Source organism: Miscanthus floridulus, chromosome 16 (genome assembly GCF_019320115.1).
Source record: "Miscanthus floridulus cultivar M001 chromosome 16, ASM1932011v1, whole genome shotgun sequence".
NCBI lineage: Eukaryota > Viridiplantae > Streptophyta > Magnoliopsida > Poales > Poaceae > Miscanthus > Miscanthus floridulus.
The window spans coordinates 89,484,951-89,498,381 of NC_089595.1; the positions used below are offsets into that span (position 1 = coordinate 89,484,951).

General features: G+C 46.0%; 2 protein-coding genes and 1 pseudogene across 2 annotated transcripts; 1 reads left to right on the forward strand and 2 right to left on the reverse strand.

The window, feature by feature from the left end:
- Window positions 1-4,209: 4,209 nt before the first annotated feature.
- Window positions 4,210-4,958, reverse strand: LOC136510999 (vegetative cell wall protein gp1-like). Its single transcript, XM_066505253.1, has 2 exons — window positions 4,849-4,958; window positions 4,210-4,606 (listed from the first exon to the last, which is right to left on the reverse strand). The coding sequence occupies exons 1-2, from the start codon at window positions 4,956-4,958 to the stop codon at window positions 4,210-4,212; spliced, it is 507 nt and encodes a 168-aa protein (XP_066361350.1).
- Window positions 4,874-7,359, forward strand: LOC136513057 (CASP-like protein 5B2). Its single transcript, XM_066507057.1, has 3 exons — window positions 4,874-5,398; window positions 6,020-6,152; window positions 6,975-7,359. The coding sequence occupies exons 1-3, from the start codon at window positions 5,268-5,270 to the stop codon at window positions 7,173-7,175; spliced, it is 465 nt and encodes a 154-aa protein (XP_066363154.1). The 5' UTR covers window positions 4,874-5,267; the 3' UTR covers window positions 7,176-7,359.
- A 292-nt stretch (window positions 7,360-7,651) lies between these two features.
- Window positions 7,652-13,154, reverse strand: LOC136513058 (small ribosomal subunit protein uS8z/uS8w-like; annotated as a pseudogene).
- Window positions 13,155-13,431: the final 277 nt, after the last annotated feature.

The window sequence follows — 13,431 nt, forward strand, 5'->3', positions numbered from 1 at the left end:
GGAAAGGAGTGTACCTGTCGTCGTACCGCATGTCCAAGAACCCACTGTGGGTTCTAGGACGAAGGTGCGGAAGGTCCTACATTGAATAAAACAGTCTCCTATTACTTCACGAACATATGTACGAATAAAACTTATAGATTATTACCTGCCCCAGCGCTATGAGACATCCTTGATGGGCCACCTCGCACGTCGGGTCGAGCAGGTGGAATTGCTCCATCCTACAAAAAAGTGAATGAATTAGAATTCCAATATACAATGAAATATGAACTTAGAAATGTATAAGTAATTGACACAAATACAAGCATAAATTGAGACATACATAATTAAATATATGAATACGACAAATATAAAATAATAATATAAACCAATAGTCCTACCTCACTAATCTGCCAATGGCAACTTCATGAGTTGTGGCCAAGTCTACCACACTTGCCGCACTCGTACTGCTCGGGATCAGTAACAAATGGAGTTCCTCTCCCACGCCTAGTTCTTCTGGGTATCTGATCCATAACCATCCTGTGCCTCGTCCTCTACCTTGATCCACGCTTGTTCCAACGGTAAGTTGGATCCGCAATGTACTTTGGCCCATCATATGGAGGCCACTCTCTAGGATCCCGGAAAGGCACGAAGCGGGGGCTCCATGTGTTCACAAGCGTGTTGACACTGAACTCATGAGGTATCCTCCTCTCGATATTATAGTTGTGATGCCTAGCTGCTGCCACCAAATGAGAACATACAAAGTGGTATTGCCTTGGTTTACCACAAGTGCACTTGAAATCTTGGAGGACAACCATATGTATCCTCGACTCTCTGACCTCGTCGTCGGATGTTGTACCGCCCCTATGCTCGACCTGATAAGTCCCTGTGGCGTGGTCAAAGCATGCAACCTCATATGTACCAGCCCTTTCTCTTGCCTTCTCTAGGTGTGCCTTTAGTTTCGGAGCCCATATCTCTCCATCACTCCACAACTGCAATGCATGGGCATGTCTATCGCTGAACCAGACAATAAGCTTATAGAAGGTGAATTGAACGATTGCATTCACGGGCATACCACATATCCCCAATAGCAACTTATTGAATGACTCTGCCATGTTGCTGCACTGAAACTCGTATCTCCAGCCACCGGCGTCGTGAGCTCTCGTTCATTTCTCCAAATCCCTCATCAAACCTGTGAGCCATTGTCTATCTTCTACATTTGATGCGGTTCTGACCTGCTCCAACTTTTCCTTAAAGTACTTGTCCTCAAGCTGTCGAGCAGCCTCCTAAAACAGATCAAAGTTACCCTTGACACCATCCTTCCGGAGTAGATTCTTGGCAAGGTGCCGAGTACACCAATGATGGTGCAACGGTGCATACCCCTCTATCTGCTCTCACATGGCATTAAGTATGCCCTGATGCCTATCAGATATGACGCCAACCTCCCTGCCAGGCCCAACCACATGTATCCAGACTAGCCTCAAGAACCATCCCCAACTGTCATTGTTCTCCTTCTCAACCAAGGCAAATGCCAAAGAAACCAACTTGTTATTCGCGTCATAGGATATGGCTATAAGAAGTGTGCCCTGGTATTTGCCAATCAAGAATATACCATCAATGGAGAAGACAGGACGACAGTGCCTAAAGGCCTCGACACACTGAGAGAAGCACTAGAAGGCACGAAAGAATATCTGCCTCCCATCCTTCCATGCATTAGGTTTTGGAATGTACTCATAATGCATGCCTGGATTCACCACTTTGATTGCATTGAAAAGAACTGGTAGTTGCTCATACCCATCCTCCCAGTCCCCATATATCATCTTCCTGTCGATGCGGTACCCACGGGATACACCGCAAGGAAGAGAGGAGATCTAGTTTGATTAGGATTCCTCCCATGTAATCCTAGTAGTAATACTATCCTGTAATCCTACTAGGACTCTACATTATAAACCGACTAGGACTCTAGCCTCCTGACTATATAAAAGAGGACAGGACTCCTTAGATGGGAGAAGAGAGTTAGAGACAACACTTGATAATCAATCCAACGCAAAGGCTAACGCCGACTGGACGTAGGGCTATTACTCGATCACGGTCGAGGGCCCGAACCAGGATAAATCGACTGTCTCTTGCGTTTACCGTCGAGTTCTGTATACGCCAAAGCCCGAACAAACTGCCCCGGGTATCTCTGTGGTAGGCTATCGGTGGTGAAACATAGACACTTCCATGCTCGCTGCTTAGCCCTCCATGCTTTACCATAAGTTATCATATATCCTCCATACAACGCTTCAACGGTCCTGATAATTGTCCTCACCTTCATATTGGGTTTTTCCTATAAAATTCTCATCAACCACTTGGCAATGAGGGTAGATGTCAACTGCCGATGCCTTAGTGTTAGCTCATGGTCAGCACAATTGTGTGTCCCAACAACTTTTATGATCTTCCATTTTCCAGTTACCTGTTGCTTCCTTGCACAAACCCTCCATGGGCAGCGTTCCTTGTCACACATAACTATGTAACGGCGCTCCGCATATGAATGCAATACCCTATAAGGCCTCTTTTGTATCACTGCAAAAGCCTACAACCACCTCTTCAAAGCAGGGAGGTCATTGAACACCCACCCATTCTCAATTACCATGTTAGGACCGGCCTCAGGAGCTTCTAGGAGCTCATCATCATGTCCTTCTACAAACGCCTGATCAGAATGAGCAAGATCGCTGAACTCATGAACTCTAGGATCATGACGGCCGGGAAAGATACGCCTCATCATCTCAACATCACTCTTCATTAGCTCTCTAACAGGGCGATCATCATCAGAATCCAGAGCCCTAGCCATCTCATATGGCTCCGAATCATGTATAATTTCAACACTATTTGACCCACGGAATCCATCTCCAAAGTGCACTTGCGCAGCAACAGGGGGCATATCCACATTCTCAGGAATGTCTCCTGCAACATCATTACAGAAATGAGGAAAGAATGAAAGAAATAGATATAAGAAACGGGGTAAGCTCCCAAAAACTATGCGGTTAAGACACTTACTCGGATGATTCTGTGTCAAAGGGATCTCATAAGGATGATCTGCCACGAAAAAATGAGTCTGACAACCATCTCCAAATACCGCATTGGGGGCAGATTGAGCATCGGGAACCGTAGGTACAATCTGCACATGCAGGCAAGGTTCCGGAACGGGAGGGTCGATGTATACCTGATGATCCATTGCTGGGGTAAACCCATGAGGGATGGGATCAACTAACACCCGATGCACAACTACGTCCAAACATTGCAGCTGGCTCTTCATAGCCGATCTTACATAGTTCTCCCACTGATCCGCACAACCAATTGAGATCATTCGCCTGAAGATGTTCGGAGGACAACCTAGGTGCAGTACACCATCAACTGCAATGCCATCATCTCCAAGGCAATGCAGCTCCTCTCGAGCCCTTGCAACCATGCCACTAAATGAAGGCCTATCATTGAATAGCACAGGCACGCTTTGCATGTCAGGAAACTCAACATATCCATAGCGATCGCTTTCAACGGTGCCTCCATGATATATGGTCACTAGGTTGTCCATCTAATTCAAACACATAACGAAACACATGTCCTTCAGTCCAAATTAGACGATAGATAGTACCTAACAAGTACTTTCTAACTACAAACTAAATAATCAAGATAATAACTACGTATATATTTACAGTGTACTCACTAAATAGCTAGATCATATGTAGATAACTAAAAATGTAACTACATATCTAAGTAGCTATCTAACTATATCTATGTGCCTATGTGCCTATGTTTCTATCTATCTACATATATATCTCACTAGATCACTAACTAAATCAACTACCTGAGTCATCATATTAACTAATAAATAACAAATGCCAACTAAGTAGGTATATTGCATATTTATAATTTTTACCTTTCCGGGCCGGCGGTGGCGCGACAGACAACAGCGGTGGCGCGCGGCGGGCGCGGAATGTCAGGGGCTACCCACGGCGAGTCCGGCTCGACGGCCACGGGAGGCACGCCGGCGGTGGACGGCGGCAAGGCGGGGTGAGGCCGGCGGTGGAGGGACGGCAAGGCGGGCCGCGGCCGGGGCCGACGGTGGAGGGCAAGGCGAGGATGGCGGTGGAGGCGGCGCGGCGGCCAACCACGGGCAACAGCGCGGCGCGGGGGCGGTGCAGCTCTACAGCACGACGAGGCGCAGCGCGGGGCGGGGGGGGCGGCCTCGGGTCACGTGCGCGGGCACGGTGGCGGGCACGGTGGCGCGGGCTCGGCGCGGAGCGACGGCGGTGGCGCGACGGGGGCGGTGGCGGACGAGCGCGGGCACGGTGGCTGGCGCGGGAGCAGGGCGCGGCGGCGCGGGCTCGGCACGGGCCACAGCGCGGGCTCGGCGCGGCGCGGCGGCAGTGGTGCGGCGGGGGCGGTGGCAGGCTCGGCGCGGGGGCGGCGGTGGCGCGGTGGGGCAGCGGCGCGGCGACGGTGGCGCGGCGGTGGCGCGGCGCGGGCTCGGCGCGGCGGCGGTGGCGCGGCGGCGGTGGTGCGGCGGGGGCAGTGGCGCGGCGGGGGCGCGGACGAGGGCGCGGCGGGTGGCGCGGGCAAGGGCGGCGGCGTCGGCGGCAGTGCTCGGCTAGGGCGAGAGGGAGAAGAAGAGAGGAAAGACGTGGGCCCGTTAGATATTTTCGAGCTCGGCGCCAAGATCTACGGCGTCGAGCTCGACGCCGAGGACCTGCCAGGGGGCTCGGTGTCAGAGCCAAGTTAATAGTCTATTTTCTAAATTCTTTACGTTAGGAGTATGTTCCGTGAGAAACTTAAAAAGAAAACAAATTGTAAAAAATTCGGCCGTCCGCGCGACGGCAGGCGCGCGCGCACGCGGAAGCAGCCAACACACGCAACCCGGCGGCGCTTTTCCGCCGCGCGCGCGTCAGAGTCGCACCAACGTCCGCCGGCCCTCCACCCGAAATTCTCGTCCCCTCCACCATCTCGCCGCTTTTCCACCCTCCTGGCCTCCCCCTCTGCTGCTGTTGTTGGTAGGAGTACTGTTAAAACCCCCTTCGCCGCCTCTTCGAGACCCAAATCCTTGCCACTGTTCGGGAGGAGTACTTGTCAATTACTGTTAAAATCCCCTTCGCCGCCTCCTCGAGACCCCAATTCTTGCCTAAAACCCGCAGTGATCCGCCCAACTCCTGACCCACAGGATTGGAGCGCGCATGGTCGATCGCCGCGGCCGCTGAGCTGCGGCGGGAGTGATCGGCGGGGGCGAGAGGACGGTGGGTCGAGGGTAGGAGGCGATGGCCGGGCTGCTGGGGAGGCCTGGTTCTTGGGGCGGCCTGGTGCTGCGGGTGGGGCAGACGTTCTTCGCCGCCGCTTGCATCGGCCTCATGGGCAGCTCGCTCGGATTCGTCAGCTACACCGCCTTCTGGTAAGCTACATGAAAACCACAAACCGCGTCCCGGTTGACCTTGTCTTTTGGGGGTTTCTTCTTCTAGCCTACCGTGGTCTCTGTTGGTTGGGGTTTCTCGTGAATCTATCCATTTGGCGGGGAGCATCCCTAAATCCCCATTTTGCCTCGGATTATTCTCTGACGATTCATCAATCCTCATTATTTTTTTTTCTGGATCAATGCAGTCGTAATTGGGTTCATTTATGGGGGAATTGTGGAGTGAGGGAGGGACGACTAACAAACTGCTTCTTAATTTCTAGGTTGCGTTTTGTCAAGTGCATTTAGTTCGGAGGGTTAGTTGCAGCATCCGAGACAAAAATTCTGAGAAGTATATGATTGCCGTCCAATTGTACAGATAGTCCGAAAAGCATATTAGCATGGTGACACTGGAGGCGTATTCAAAGAATCCATTTTGTTCGATATGGTGGTGGTAGCTTGAAACACGTGGTGCATTTGTAGTCATTCCAGTATCTAATGGATCCTTGTTGCTGTGATTGCTTATCTGCTGATGTTTAGTAAGATGTTAACTCAGATTGTTACAGCTCGTAAACTTTCTCCTTTCAAATTTGCAAAAACCTCATATTGTCTTTCACATTTCAGCTACTTGATTGCATCAATGGGACTTCAAATGCTGTGGAGTTTTGGACTTGCGTGTCTTGATGGATATGCCATTACAGCCAACAAGGATCTCACCAGCCCCATTCTATTGAGCTTGTTTGTCGTTGGAGACTGGGTAATGACTAAACTCATTTTGGAACTCTTGTCATCTAATGTGCTTTTACCTATATGCTTTGATAAACCCTTAACATCCAGTATATTGGTATACAACTTTATAGAAGCACTGAAGTTGTCCATATGAATATTCCAAACTGATTGATATTTTTGCAGTTCTTTTCTATATCTCTGGAAATGTGGAGCTTTATCCATAAATTTTGTTATGCTACTCCTCTAGAAGTTTTTGTTTTGTTTTAAATGTTTTAGGATTCTCAATGTAAAAGCTCGTGAACTATTTGGCTATCAATTTATTTGTGAATAGGAACACGAATGTTTGTAGATTTGTTCAAAATGCTGAAGTTCCATTTATATCAGAATAGATTTTGGTCATCAAAGTTGTGTTTTATAGAGTATCAATTTGCAAACTATTACTTGTTTGCGATGGAGAGAGTAATAATAATATCTAATTTTCAACATAAGTGCTCTGCACATTCTAAATCTGTGATACTTAAATGATCCAGTACATTCTGTTTTCCCCTTTTAAGAAGAGTTGATAGTTTCACATTTGTACAATTCATGTTAGTTTTAAATTGGCAAAGTTTGGTTTTCTGTACATGATGTTCATTATTCATGCTCTCCCTATTTGATGGATGATGCATTGTGATGCCAGCTTGGGGTCATACTAAGAGGAAAGATCAGATCTGTGTATTACATTCAGTCTGGTGTGGATTTGTTATTTATCAAATTGTACGAGTCTAGCCTTGTATTCATTTGGGCGATGCTCATCTAATCACGTCCATGCTTTCAGCAGCACTAATGAAAACCAATCTACTGAGTGTAGGTAACAGCAATTCTGTCATTCGCCGCAGCAAGCTCATCTGCTGGTGTAGTAATTCTATTTCAAAAGGACGTGTTCTTCTGCAGAAGGTATACCCATCTCCCTTGCGGAAAATATGAGCTCGCCACAGCGTTTGCCTTCGTGTCTTGGGCATTCAGTGCTACATCAGCCTTGATCATGTTTTGGCTGCTGGCTGCGTTCTGACTTTGTGTAAAATTTGGTGGTAGCGATGTTTATAGTGCCTACTTTGCTGTTCTCTCCTCGTAGCTTTTACAACCATATCACATATTTAGCAGACCACGTAGCCCAAAAATTGGAAATGTTGGGATCATGTAAAGTCCTTGGAGGGAACAGTTACTAATGGAAGAAGGAAGAAATTCACTGAACAGATACTTTTCCTTCATATCTGCTGAGTTAATTGCCTTTCGCTATCTTTGATGCAAGGTGACCTCGCACACTGCAATCAAGCAGTTCTATGTAAACAATCTGAAACAAGACCTTGGATTTTTAGTTTCTGACAGAGATGGCATTTATCTTGTGTGATGCATTTTTTACTCGAGCTCAACTATGTAATGGTTACATGCTGTCGACAAAACGAAACAAGTTGGCCAATTTCACATCAAGGCATTTGTTTTAGAATTTCTGTGAAAGAAACGTCATGAGTTCTGCACAAATAGACTAATTAGCAACACATCTGAATGATGTGTCTGCATCCCTGACGCGTTTACAAGATGGCGGGTTTCTTGCCGGATACAAAAGAGAAGACAGCATCGAAGTAATGTAGAGCAGTTGCAACCTTGAGCAGAACAGGAATGACAACCACAGTAGCTTAGCATCTAGTAGCAGCCACAGTAGCTTAGCATCTAGGAGAACGGCGCATAATCCATCAGGCACAGATCCACAGGTCCAAAACATTCGTGGAGAAGCATATAATTGTTGGGGGTCCAGACAGCACCAGGACTCCCGACAAGCAGTCACTTAGGTTTTACTAGGTCAGGTTAGCATCTGGTTTCATGTCTCAAGTTAGGCGTGGCAAACTTTTCGCCTAGGTATGGATTGATCCCACAAGCCATGTGCCCATCATGTCTTGGCAACACATCCTTGCAAGCCAAGTTGTGGCTATCTTTTTCTCTCTGCCACAGGTTAGATGATTTAGGCAAGAAAAAGTGTGGCAAAAGTTAGGCGCCAAGTGTGACAACCCTTGGCAATCTTAGGAATGAAGCAAACGTGTTCACCTTGCAATCATGAATTGTCAAAAATATCGACATTGTACTGCACCAACGAATTTTACTTCTTACCAAAATCTCAAACTTTCGTGGTACAAAGGTTGAAAGCTTTTGCTAAACAAACAGAGGGCGCAATAAAGAAAAGCAAAAGGACACTTATCCTTCTTCCAAAATTTGGATTTCGGTAAGAATAATACAAAGTAAATTGCACTTGTGCAGTCTCACTCGTTCGAAACTTCAGGAATATAAGTCAAGGACAAACATCCTACTACGCTGATTCAAAATCCTTTTTTATCAAACTTCCATCTAGTAGAAAAAACCCTAGCACCTTGCCACCAACGTTCTTCCTCCTGGCCTCTTCATGATCCATGATGCCAGCAGAGGTCGTCAAGACAATAAAACCGAACTGCACAACAAACAGTGAAAGATAATTACATTATTACAATGTAAAATTTGAACTGCTTGTACAGATACCCAGCGTCAGATCCATAGTTAGAAACAAGCAAAGCCCGTATGGCGAAGGAACGGACCTGACGAGATGGAAGGAGCCTAGCAGTCCACCCTTCAATTTCCTTGACACCTAACATCAAAACGAGGACTGATTACTCCGCACTTGTTCAGCCTGCCATTCAACTCAACAACAATCTTTCCAGCACGATGGTCATCAACATACTCAAAAGTCACCGATATACCCTGCAGAAAAGGACAGCAGTCATGAGAACCCTTTCCTTATTTTCAGCAAGTTTCAAACAAAATGTAAATAAAGAGAACTAACCATGCTTCTGCATCACCAAAAGGAACTTTATGATCACCTTTGAAGATGGCCTGATCATCACTTGCCTCTTCCCACGCTTCTCAGCATTATACATGCTCTTGAGAGCATCGTTCAAGACGCTAACTCTCACCATCCTCGGCGAACCTGCAGAGATGTGCACCAGCAGACTTATGAAGAGAATGAAAATATTCAACATTTAACTTTGGGCTGTTCGATGGCGAAGTATGCATGTAGTTTAACTATGGTGTAGGAGCATCTTGTAGACCAGATTCTTTTTTATCATTTTTGGGTTTGATGCAAGAAATCTCTCCCAAATGGGAAGCAATTTCCCATGGTTGGACTGGCTGCTATTTATTGGCCTTATGGTGGGAAAGAAATAATATGTTTATTTTGTTTTCAAAAGAAGTTGGTTAGATCTTATGCTGAGATCACGTGTTTGCTTGCTTGTTTGTTTCTTCTTATTGGGCGGGACTCCAGAAAGGCGCTGGAAGGAGCATATATTTGGAAGGAAGCAGTGCTAAGCTTCCACTCGAGCAGCATAATGAAGGCAGCAGGATGGAGATAATAACTTAAGATGTAGCAGTCTCATTGCGATGATGGAGGCAGCGAAAAGATGCTAGTGGGCATTAAGAAGTGCAAAATTTGCTGTTTTTGCATCTAGGTGGTGGAGTGGACCATGGGCCTATTCTATGTCTTATTGTCTGTTGTTTAGTAGCTGTAAGAATAGAAGGTTGCTAGTAGTGAATATCGGTTTGGTTATGTGTCTGGGTTAGCCGATTAGAACTCTTTGTATTGCTTGTAGCAAGACTCTTCAAAACTCAAAGTACTCAAACCATGTAATTTCATTGCTCATGGCAATAAAATTGGACATCACCAGTTGTGGAAAAACAGACTTGTAAGGCTGCCATGTGTTACAAACCCCAAAGGATTACACTAGCAGCTTTGGAATAAAATAATAATTGAGTATATATAAGAAACAGCAACTAGTAAGCCATCAAATAGAGGTCTACTAACACGTTAAGACTAACAGATAACATTTCGCAAAGGGCTCGTCCTTCCTTAGATTCTTGGAAGTTCAGCTTTAGTGAGGAAGCTCGACTTCAGGATCTGTGATGCTAAGCGTCTGCTTTCTTATCCTGTATAGATTCCCTAGCCTAGTTTCCTTGCCTCTCTTAGGCTTCTAGTTTCTGCTGTTCGTTGTTTAATTGCACAGTTTTGTGTGCTTGTACAGCCTCTTTTATTTTATTAATATAAAACTTACAGTGGGGGCTTCCCCTGCTGTACTATTTAAAAAAACATTTCACAAAGGTAAAAACAAAAAATAATTTGTGGCAGATGGAAGGGGTGAAAAGAAAACCCAGCATGCAAATTAAATGGCAAATTGAATAACACCGACCCACAGGCCACAAGTCTTGCAATCATAATGTTTCAGTAGTCCACACACTGACTATGCACTGGATGTGCAAATTAGGTAAGAGACAATACAACTTTATTGGTAGCATAATGTGTGAAACAACACACTGACACTGTCATCAACTCATCATTTCTTTTTGCCAAGGACACAACAGTAATCACTAACATAGGATGTTGCAATGAGCATACTGGAGATTAGATAACCTTGTTCCCCCTATGTGGAACACACTCATAACACATGGCTTTCTATAGAGACAATAGAAGTATAGCTTGCTTTGACAGTGAATAGTTGCACCTAGACTATGTAATGCGAGAACTATTATAACAGCAAAAATAGCTATCGAAAGACATGGTTCTACCCATAGCCAGAATTGAAAGGCATCCACAAGGAATTGACATCCAAACTAAACATTTGGCTTCCTCACGTCCACCAGACCAGGGACTTGACACAATCATATTGCTACTACATTGAAATCATAGGGTCTGCGCTAAGGATAATTATCTAGACAGGTTACTGCTGGAGGGGAATTATTAAAGACTCATTATTAAATATCCCATCCTCCTTCCTCCATATTACTACAAGCAAGCTACTTTTTTCTACACAAGCAAAAACAAGAAAAGCATATCCAATTTGCAGTGACACAACTAAGTACAAAGAACAGAACGCAAAACAAAATACCTGGACCATGTGGATCTTATTCCGGAATGGAAGGGTGGACTTTTGAACTTGGCTGGGAAAGCCATGTTGACCCAGGCCACGCTGTTGGCCATGCCAGTGCATGTCCCCATTGCAGTTTGTCTTTCTGCTTGGGCAATCGAAGCTATTGATGGCCGGCAGAGAGATTTTCTGTGGGCTGGTGCTGAATCAGTGCCGGGTGGCAAGTGCAAGGTAATGCAGGAGGTCGTTTGCAGGCCTAAAGAACTTGAAGGGTTAGGGATCACCGATTTGCATCGCTTTGGTATGGCTCTGCGCCTGTGCTGGGAGTGGTATCCGTGGTCTGATCCACAAAAGATGCTGGGTTGGTCTTCCGAATAAACCAGAGAAAGTAGTCCAAGCCTTGTTCTTTGCTGCAATGGAGGTCCAAGTGGTTGATGGGAAGTGTTCTTCTTGGTTCCTGCTCGACATCAGTGTCGTTCCGTCAGGGATGCGCTCGACAACTGTGCATGGGTAAAGGACATTCGTGGGGCGCTGACTGTGCAGGTGCTACTGGACTATGTCATGATTTGGGAGAGGCTGGATCAGGTAGTGCTTCGGAGTCGCGTCCATGATCGGTTGATCTGGTGGTGGTCAGCAAACAAGCAGTATTCAGTTTCATCGGCTTACAGAGCAATGTTAGTTGGCTCAATCCGTATGGCAGGCACGAAGGAGCTCTGGAAGGTCTGTCCTCCACAGAAAGTGAAATATTTCTTTCGGGTAGCTCTCCATAGTCAGCACTGGACAGCAAATAGGAGGTGGCAGCACAATTTGCAGGATTCAGACTCCTGCGCCTTGTGCGATCAGGTTTCAGAGACTGGATCACCAGCTGATGGATTATGTTCTCAGTCGGGAAGTTTGGTCCTGTCTGCTACTTTGCCTAGGCTTGGAGGTGTTAATCCCTTATTCGACAAGATGTTTGATTGGTGGCTTGGATCTAGGAAGTTGGTTCCGAAGCTCTCTCGTCGTGATTTTGATACACTTGTGCTTTTGGTGTCCTGGCACATCTGGAAAAAATGTAATGATCGCACGTTCAGTAGCTGCTAGTCGACTCTGATAAAAAAAGTGGAGCTGATTCTGGAAGAGGCTGAAGAGTGGATTCTAGCAAGTTTCAGGCAGCTACAGTCGCGTATTGTTTTGCAATGAGTATTGTATTTGGGCCATGTGCTTCTCTGTTTGGTCACAAAGTGTTTGTGTAATTAACGCCTACGAGAACTAAATCCTCATCTGTAAGCTTAGGCTTCCAATGAGTTTTGTATTTGTTTTAATGTTTTTTACCCTCTTAATGAAAAAAGGTGCTAAGGCAAAGTAAAAAAGAATGGTGTTGGTTAATCAGTCCACATGTGGAACCGACGAATAGAATATTTGACACTCCGAAGTTCAGATTCAGCTAAAAAAACACTTCATCAGTTTTACTGCATCCAATTGAGTCAGTCTAACAGTGTGTTTCCTAAAACTCTGCAAATAAATTGAGAATATCAGTTGAGCCAAAACAAAGCTTTATTTGAATAACGGGAAGGAAAGCCTTTTGAATTGGTACGAAACCCCTAAGGGGCCGTTCGGTTATTCCGGAATGGAGGCAGGAACCAATCCAGCTGATGAATTGTTATACAAAATACACAATCATTCCAGCCAGGAATAATTCCAGGCCATGAATCCAAAACAACCGAACAAGCCCTAAATGTAACTCAATTTCCCCAAACAAGTGCTCAGTTGCTCACACAAAACAAAAATTCTGGTTGCAAATATCTCAAATAATCCAAAATAGGGACGCAACATGAAGAAGATTTAGACAGACAACATAATGTCTGGTGAATTTAGTTAAGAACAGGATATATTTACATTCTTAGTTACGAGCTCAGGAAGAGACACTAGACGCCAACAGGAGGCCAATAGCTGGGTGGATTACACATCCACATGGCTACGTTCGCTACTAACGAACTACTGTACTAAACAAGGATTAAGATCCGGATCCACAGGACGAAGGATGCGTACTTCTCGATGGCGGTGGGCGAGATTACTCCTCCGTTGCGGCTGCGGCGGAGAGGCAGGCGGGCAACAAGGCGACGGGCAAGGGCAGCACAGGACAGGAGACGAGAGAGACGAGTCGAGGGTTTTTAGTGTTCTCAGGGCATAGTTATGGTGGGCCGGGGTTTGGGCTGAGCCAAATGAGGCCCAAGAGAGGCAGATGATGGACGCGCTTGCGTTGCTATCGTTAAACAGTGATGGCAAGTTGGCAAGTAGGGATGTATGGACTCATCTTCAGCGTGTCCATACATGTTAGATGTTTTTCCTGTGATTAGGGGAATCTGAGCGGATGTTTTCACGGAGCAAGAATGATTTTCTTTCTCC

Coding starts and splice junctions, on each gene's coding strand:
- LOC136510999 (XM_066505253.1), bottom strand. CDS start 4,958: ATGGTGGAGGGGACGAGAATTTCGGGTGGAGGGCCGGCGGACGTTGGT. Junction 4,607..4,848: donor CGTGTGTTGGCTGCTTCCGC/GTGCGCGCGCGC, acceptor CTCTCGCCCTAG/CCGAGCACTGCCGCCGACGC.
- LOC136513057 (XM_066507057.1), top strand. CDS start 5,268: ATGGCCGGGCTGCTGGGGAGGCCTGGTTCTTGGGGCGGCCTGGTGCTG. Junction 5,399..6,019: donor GTCAGCTACACCGCCTTCTG/GTAAGCTACATG, acceptor TTCACATTTCAG/CTACTTGATTGCATCAATGG. Junction 6,153..6,974: donor TGTTTGTCGTTGGAGACTGG/GTAATGACTAAA, acceptor TACTGAGTGTAG/GTAACAGCAATTCTGTCATT.